The sequence below is a fragment of the Teleopsis dalmanni genome, unplaced genomic scaffold (assembly GCF_002237135.1).
Source record: "Teleopsis dalmanni isolate 2A unplaced genomic scaffold, ASM223713v2 unscaffolded_contig_1349, whole genome shotgun sequence".
NCBI classification, from domain to species: Eukaryota; Metazoa; Arthropoda; class Insecta; order Diptera; family Diopsidae; genus Teleopsis; species Teleopsis dalmanni.
Window position 1 is genome coordinate 323 of NW_024032731.1, and position 9,125 is coordinate 9,447.

The window sequence follows — 9,125 nt, forward strand, 5'->3', positions numbered from 1 at the left end:
CCATAGAAACATGACACGATTTTTCAACAATAACCATACACAATACCACACGCATTTCCTCTCTGAAGAAAAAAATTTAAATATAATTATAAAGGGCCTAGAAGGATTAAGTCCGTCAGAGATCCAAGAAGATTTGGAACTCCAAGGATACAATATCCTGGAATGCCACTATCTACGAACCAGGCAAAATAATAATAAACTCATAAAAATACGTTTGCCAAAGGATCAATCAAACATTTTTAACCTCAGTGCCATCTGCCACTTGAGAGTTACTATTGAAGCTCAGCGCCCGCTGAAGGGCCCTCCTCAATGCCACAATTGTCAGCAATTCGGTCATGTGGCGACCAATTGCAAAGCTATCCCCAAGTGCGTCAAATGCGATAGCTCGCACCATCATTCACAATGCAAAAAACCTAAAGAGGCCACGCCAAAATGCGTTAACTGTAAAGGAGACCATCCAGCCAGCTATGGGGGTTGTCCTCAAAATCCTCGCAACTTCTCCAAGAAGATCACAATCAAGGAACAAGTCCACCTGCCCAACAATATAAACACAAAGGTGACACCTGCGGCTTCATACGCAAGCATTGCCAAGCCCAAAGTTTCTTCACAACAAAAAACTTCAAACCCTATTCTCCCAGCTGCTCAATTCGAGAAATTTTTTGCTAATATGCAAGAACAATTCAATTATATGATGCAAAACATGATCCAGTATATGGTTCACCATATAATGCCAAATTCCAACTAATGACAAGTACAACACTCAATCTTAAAATAGTTTCTTGGAACGCCAATTCCATCTTTAACCAAAAAGATGAAGTAATTCACTTCCTTCACGAACACAAGATCGACGTTCTCCTGGTCCAAGAAACGTTTTTAAAACCAGGGATCAGATTTAAAATCCCTAATTATATAACATACAGGGAGGACAGAACAAATAGGCAAGGTGGAGGCACCGCTATAATCATTAAAAACTCGATCAATCATCATCTCATCACCAATAATCTAAACTCTCTTGAAGCTACCACTATCAAGATAATCTCAGATAACTTTCAATTAAAATTATCTTCTGTTTATAAAGCACCAACCAACAGCACGTACCTAAATGATCTATCCTCATTACTAGATGTGGACGAACCCACGTTTGTTGCGGGCGACCTCAACGCTTACAATAGAGATTGGGGAGAAAGAAGCACAAACAGAGCAGGAAGAGAGATAGATAATTTAATCACAGAACAGGCACTAACATTACATTGCCCAACAGAGCCTACACACTTTTGCCACGGGGCCTCCCGAATACTTGACATCGGTATTTCAAGATCTTTGGATGCTAATTGTCATATCGAAGTACTGGAGGAGTTAAACTCAGATCATAAGCCGGTTCTGTTCTTTATTGAAAACATGTTTTTCGAATCTCCACCCCCAGTGATAACGATGACAAACTGGACTCAATTCCGTCATGAAATGGAAAACTATTCCCTCAATAGCCCCATAAACTCAATAGAAGACCTTAATAACACCATAGAAATAGTCACTTCAAAAATCCAAGACTCAATCTCCAATAACTCATCCATAAAATCCATCAGCGCCAAGAACTATTTTATACTCCCAAGGTTCATTAGAAACCTAATTAAAAACAAAAATAGACTACGAAAAAGGGCCCTTCGAACAAACGACCCCGCACTGAAGAGAGCAGCAAACCTTCAAACCAATGTCATAAGAAAATTGGTTCGCGAATTCAAAAACCACAAATGGAACGAATTTCTAATGAGCTTCGAAACTGGTGATAAAGCCTTCTGGAATATCAGCAAATATTTCAGACTGAAAAACAAGATTCAAATTCCACCAATACACGGTCCCAATGGGCTCAAATTCGCTGATGAGGATAAAGCCGAAGAATTTGCAAACTCCCTCGAGTCACAATTCTTAGATAACCATGACATTTCTGATGATGTAGACGAAGAAGAATTAATTGGAGAAAGAGCGGAAGCCATTTTGAGCAGAATCCCTGATTCACCTATCTCGCCGTGCAGCGTCGAAGAACTGCAAGCCATTATCTACTCTATCAAAACAAAATCGGCTCCAGGTGCTGATAAAATTAGTAACCGCTGTATCAAAAATCTGCCTGTAGCATCAATCATCATAATTAATAATATAATCAATGCCATGCTACAGTTAGGTAAATTTCCAGATAAATGGAAAGAAGCATTAGTAATTGTGCTCCCGAAACCCAACAAGAACCACACATTCCCGCAAAACTGGCGACCTATCAGCCTACTTCCAGTTATGGGGAAACTAGCTGAAAGAGTCATTCTAAATAGACTGCAGACCGAAACAAATCGCCTAAAACTTATACCGGACGAACAATTCGGCTTCAAAGCCAACCATTCGACCGATCTACAACTGGCAAGAGTGACACAATACATCCAATCTGCACTTAGAGAAAATAAATCGACGGGCATGATAATATTTGATGTTGAGAAAGCGTTTGATAAAGTTTGGCACGATGGCCTCATCTCTAAAATGTACGACCTAAATCTACCTCTCAACATCATCAAAATCATTGGTAGCTTCATGCATAAAAGACAATTCAGAGTCAAAATCAATAATCATCTATCAACCCCCAGATTTATTGAAGCAGGGGTGCCTCAAGGCTCTCCATTGTCTCCAGCCCTATACAATCTCTTCACTTCCGACATTCCAAAGCTAGAACCATCTAAACTAGCCCTATATGCAGATGATACCTGTATATTCTATGCTGATAAAAATACTTTAAACGTCAGTAACACATTACAGGAACATGTTGACTGTGTCACTTCTTACTTCCAAAAATGGAAAATTAAAATTAATAACGATAAAACGAAGGCAATTTTCATAACCAGAAAACGGTGGCAATATCCACCAAAATTAAAAGTAAATGACACCGATATAGACTGGGAAGACCACATCAAATACCTGGGGATTACATTTGACAAGAAATTCCAATGGAGCACGCACATATACAATCTAAGAAATAAAATCAACACAATGCTAAACCATTTACGACCGCTCTACAAAAACAAGGCTCTAAGTATCATAAATAAAAAGTTGCTTTATACCCAGATAATGCGTCCGGCGCTATCATATGGCTTCATTGCTTTCTCCAAAACTTCAAAAACTAACTTCAACAAACTTCAAACATGTCAAAATATAGCCATTAAAAAAATATTTAACATTCCCTGGTACATAAGAAATGTCGATATTCAAAGGGATCTAAAAATCACACCTATCAAACTATACATTAAAGACAGGGCTCTCAAATTATTCAAATCAATAGATGCACATGACAACACTTTATTGCAAAATCTACACCAACAACCTATTCACACTACAGGAAGATACGCGGACATCCGTACCATTATTAACTAAACTAAACAATAAAATTAATTGAGCACTCGTCATTTACCCAGTGGACATAATCTAGAAATGTCTACCACTATAATTGAGTCAAGGTATTAACTTTTACCGACTCGAACTCAATTTTCAACAACAACATTAAAAAAAAATAGATCCAATTTTTATAAATCTCAACTACTAGAAACTCAACTCAACTATGTCTGGTCGTGGTAAAGGTGGTAAAGTTAAAGGCAAGGCAAAGTCACGATCAAATCGTGCTGGATTACAATTTCCAGTTGGTCGTATTCATCGATTATTGCGTAAAGGCAATTATGCTGAACGCGTTGGTGCAGGTGCTCCAGTCTACTTAGCTGCCGTTATGGAATATTTGGCTGCTGAAGTTCTTGAATTGGCTGGCAATGCAGCACGCGATAATAAGAAGACAAGAATCATTCCTCGTCATTTACAGTTGGCCATACGTAATGATGAAGAATTGAACAAATTATTGTCTGGTGTTACAATTGCACAAGGTGGTGTACTACCAAACATTCAGGCTGTACTTTTGCCAAAGAAAACAGAAAAGAAGGCTTAAATTATTTTATTTTATTTATTAAAATACGAATACATATACGTGGAGAATTAACTATCAATTAATCCGTCCTTTTCAGGACGACAAAATTTATTTTATTAAAGAAAATGTATTTCATTAAATCAATTGATATAAATATTGTACATACTATCATACCTACCCTACTAACTTACACAAGCCATACTTTAAAACACTTAACAATCAATCATTTCTTGCCTCGCCCTTCTGTTCCGTTACATTCCTGGAAGACCTTCATGAATTCGAAATCTTCGAAAATTGTAAATCAGCCTACATAACAGATAAAATACATAGCATTGTTAGTGTATAACTTAAGACTGCGTTTTGCTACATAGTAATAATTTTTTTTTTGTTTTTGGGCAGCAGGTATTAACCAGTTTTTATACATACGAGTGTGTATGCGTTCCAATTGACTTCCTAGAAATCAGGTTTTTTTATTGATTCAAATTACAAAAATTTGTGAAAATAATTAAAATTTCACAATCCATTCACTCTAGCTTGATGTGGCCACCTTTTGTCTTGACTATGGCTGTGATCTTCCAGTATTTTGGCCTATTCCTGAATAAAAGCTTTCTTCAGCGTATCGAAACTGGCTTATTTTTTAGTTCTCAACTTGCTCTCCAAATTGGCCCAGCGTAACAACTCCTTTGCTCATTCGAGTTTAACTTTTTGTTGCTTTGGTGCAAGATCTTGTGCCTTGGAACTTTTAAAGCTTTACCTTGAGCTTATTTTGGAAAATGCGTCAGATGCTTCGTTCAGATATTATCGGTTCTTTGGCCATTTGATTAGTACTACGACATGGATTTCGTTTAAGTCGAGCCTTCACTTTCCGAACCATTTTAGGCAATGTTGCTGTTTTTTTTTCGTCCACCACTATAGCATTTGGTGACTCTGCCTGAGCTATTATAACGATTTAAGGTACGATACACAAACATTTTATTCACATTGAGATATTTGAGCTCAAGCACAATAGCTAGTTGTAATTTTCCAACCAAATATAATGCAATCACACTTATTTTTTAATTCCATTTCGAATAATATTAGTTCTATAAAACTTAGACGCAAATGCTTGTGGTAATTTGTAAACAATATAAATAGCTGTCATTCATATGAATTTGACGTAGTTGGCAATATCAGTTTGACAAACATATCTCTGTGTAATTTGTAACACTTCAATCGCCTAACCCTTTATATTATTAAGAATTTTTTAATATTTATCATAGATTCGCGTATCAGTAAATAGATACATAAATCTTCGCAGGTAGTATAATCTAAGTTACAATAATATTAATATTATATTTGTTACTAATAAAAATGTACAAAACAAATAACGTTGCCAGGTCAATAGCATAAAGTTTCATAATTACCTTTTTGAAATCAAGAAACTAATAATTTTGTGCCAAATATTTGTATTTATTATTAAATAAATGTGATACAATTATTAAAAAACATTAATATTCATAATATAAAGAAGGAAACATATAAAAAATAATTATTTTTCTTTTAAAAGTTTTAAAATTTATTTATTTATTTACTAAACATCTTATAAAATTTTCAAAATGGTAACACCTAATTTATCTCATTAGAAATTCTGGTATGTACCAACAATCGCTGCCATACCGACATAATTGACTATTTCCCCTAAATATACTCGAACTCGCACACGGCCTAAATGTTTACTATTATTATCATAGTTACTATTTCAATATTTTGGTATTGTAATATTTATTATTATAGATAAATTATTTAAAGGTAGAGTTTTTAAAATTTGTATCTGAATTAGTTTTATAAAATATTCTATATTTTATAAAAGATTTATGGCAGTAGATGGAAAACATCCGAAGCCACTGTGTGAGTCTTGAACCTACTAAAACTAGCTCTTAGGAATGACTATGGAAGATTGCAGCCGCAAGTTTATATATATACTTCAGTATCTATTTAAATGTTATCCATATCCATGTTAGTTTATAAAAAAATTCATCTTAAATTTTAACATTTTATGTCGTATATCACTCCTTATAAAAATGTTAGAATACGCACATCTAATTTTAATTTTATTTTAATTATAAAGTAATAAAAAGAACATTTTTTTTAAATATACATATTTAATAAAATACTTATAATAGTCAAAGTTAAATGATTAAATTATAATTATAAAAGAAAAAGTAAAATGATTTCATTCTTATATATTTTTAATCATGTATGTAGATATAATTTTTTTTTATGAATTCTATTAAGTAGGATACGTACAGTTGTTATATTCGAATGATATTGAAAACTATAAATTTAATTGCTGATATGTTATTAATAACGTTTATATATAATAATTTTTCACATGATTAAAAATTATTTAAAACTTGTAATAAAATTTTAAAAATAATACGTATAGAAAATCTTAAAACATATTTTAAAGTAAACGAATTCAATGTAACATGTTAACATTATGGATGGATATCTAATCTCAAATAGACACTATTTGATATAATTAAAAGTGATAATCTTATATTCTAATTAAAATACAATATATTTATTTATAATTATTTCTATTAGTGCTTTAAAATTTTAAACTTTTATATAAATTGAGTTAATATTTCAAAATAGGATAAAACATAAGCATTCAAAATGTTAAAACTGACGTTTTTATGCATCTCGTGTTTTATTAAATTTGCATTTATAAATATATGAAATATATAAAACCATATATATAATTTAACAGAGAATTGAATAAACTATTTAATAAATAATTTAATATATAAATTATACAAAAGATAACTTTAAAATATTCTAATTTATTAACAAGTTCAACTATAGATTTACAAAATTTAAAGTTTAAACCAATTTTTATATATTTTATATAATTATAATTAGTATAAAAATGAATGTAATAAAATATTCAATATCTTCTTTACTTAATTTGATTTAAATAATTGTGTTTAATTTACTTGGTCTATTTAAAATTAATAATAAATGTTGAAAAATTTTTTCAAACTCAGTAGAAATATGTATTAATGAAAAATTTTTATAAATGCGCTCTTCTCGGCGCTTCGTACAAAGTGAGCTAAGCTACCATAAAAATGCGAAAAAATATTCATAAGTAAGAATATTACGGAATATTAAAAAGCAAATATGTCTGAAGCTGTTGCCGTTGCAAATACAGATTCTCCAAAGGAGATAACTGCCGTTCCTGAAAAGAAAGTTGCTGTTAAAAAGGCAACAAAAGTAAAAAAACCTTCTGCAGCTCCATCTCATCCATCAACACAACAAATGGTTGATGCATCTATCAAGAACTTGAAGGAACGCAGCGGATCTTCATTGTTGGCAATTAAAAAGTATATAAGTGCCACATATAAATGTGATGCCCAGAAATTGGCTCCATTTATTAAAAAATATTTGAAAACTGCTGTAGCTAATGGCAAATTGATACAAACAAAAGGAAAAGGTGCATCTGGTTCATTTAAATTATCAGCTGCTGCTGCTAAGTCTCCTAAATCGTCTGTCGAGGGTAAGAAAAAGAAGGTGCCATCAGGTGTTACGAAGAAGAAGGTTACTGCATCATCTGCAGGTACTAAAAAGTCAAAGGCAAAGGTATCTGGAGAGAAAAAACCTAAGAAATCTGCGGCAGCTAAGAAGAGTGTTGAAAAGAAAAAAACTGAAAAAGCTAAAGTTAAAAGTGTTAAAAAGATTGGATCTGTTAAGGCTAAGCCAGCTAAACCAAAGTCTACTTCTACAAAAGCTAAAGCGGCCGCAAAACCTAAAAAAACTGCCGTTAAAAAAACATCAGTCAAGAAAACTGCTGCAAAAAAATAATTTTAAAAATCAAACTTTAAATTCATCAAAACAGCCCTTTTTAGGGCTACAAAATATGTGTAAAAAGAAGATTCATTATTTATTTATTTATTTTATAAAATGTTTTAGTATATGGTATACCTATTGCGTTTATTAATGACCGGTCACTAAAGATTGAATAATCACCTATCGAAGTTAGGAATTCAATCCAACTCAGACTGCAGATACTGTAGAGAAGAGAGAAACTGTATACCATGTGCTTGGGTAGTGTCCACTGATGCACAAACGGAATAAACACCTAGGAGGGTATTTCATGGATCATAAATATTCAAGACTAGGACTTTATATTGTCTTTCATTAAAGAAAACGGACTTGGAGAAACACTCTAACCCGAGTAATGGGCACAATATACCTTGTCACAGTGCACGATCATTTCTTTTAATAATACCTCATGAATAATATGAAGAAATTCTTTTATTCTGTAATGCGCTATAAATTTAATCTCTAATAAGCAAACAAAAATTCTTTATGCATTTAAAAAAATTATATTCTCTTATTTAGACATTATGTGCAATACTTCACATCATTCTTAAGTTAATAAATATTTATCTTATTCTATTATATTTAATATCCAATTATTTATTTATTATAGTAATGACCATAAAATATTATATATCAAAATATGTCATTTATTTGATAAAATACTCACTTGTATATATTTTATTCACTTAATTTCATTTTTAAATTCTATTTTAAATAAATAAAAATAGTGGTTTATGCTAATTTTATTTATTATTATATAATGCTTCTAATTACACTTGTTAATTTATAACTAACACACCACACTCGGTACTCACTTGCAAGACGCTGCAAATTACTTAAAGATAACTTTAAAATATTCTAATTTATTTCAATAACAAGTTCTTTTATTTCTTTTCTTTATATAATATTGTCATAATTCACTTAATTCATATACGAATTTTTTTCACTTTCATTTTCCCCGGAAGCAGTTTGCTTGTTGAACACTTGGATTTGGATTTGGATTAAGATTAAGATTCAGATTCAGTGTGAGATTTGAATTCACTAAAACCACCTCTTAGGAATGAATGGAGAAAATTTTTGCACCATTGTGCGGAAACTTCAAACTGCAATATCTAACAGTCCGCAAATTACTCATATACGTCAGTTCTATTTATCTTATTCTATAAAAAAATTGAATGAGAATTATAATTAAGCCTGTAAGAAGCTAGTCCACATATATACTGCTAATGTAACAAAGAAATTGAGAATTATAATAATAAATATTTTGTACATTGTTAAACTGATCATTTTAATTATAAATTATACTCGACAGACATCA

At 31.8% G+C, this 9,125-nt stretch overlaps 2 protein-coding genes across 2 annotated transcripts; both read left to right on the forward strand.

The window, feature by feature from the left end:
- Nucleotides 1–3,540: 3,540 nt before the first annotated feature.
- Nucleotides 3,541–3,985, forward strand: LOC119664060 (histone H2A). The gene has a single exon (XM_038073621.1). The coding sequence runs from the start codon at nucleotides 3,590–3,592 to the stop codon at nucleotides 3,962–3,964; it is 375 nt and encodes a 124-aa protein (XP_037929549.1). The 5' UTR covers nucleotides 3,541–3,589; the 3' UTR covers nucleotides 3,965–3,985.
- Nucleotides 3,986–7,050: 3,065 nt separating this feature from the next.
- Nucleotides 7,051–7,801, forward strand: LOC119664059 (histone H1-like). Its single transcript, XM_038073620.1, has one exon. The coding sequence runs from the start codon at nucleotides 7,106–7,108 to the stop codon at nucleotides 7,784–7,786; it is 681 nt and encodes a 226-aa protein (XP_037929548.1). The 5' UTR covers nucleotides 7,051–7,105; the 3' UTR covers nucleotides 7,787–7,801.
- The last annotated feature ends 1,324 nt before the right edge of the window (nucleotides 7,802–9,125 follow it).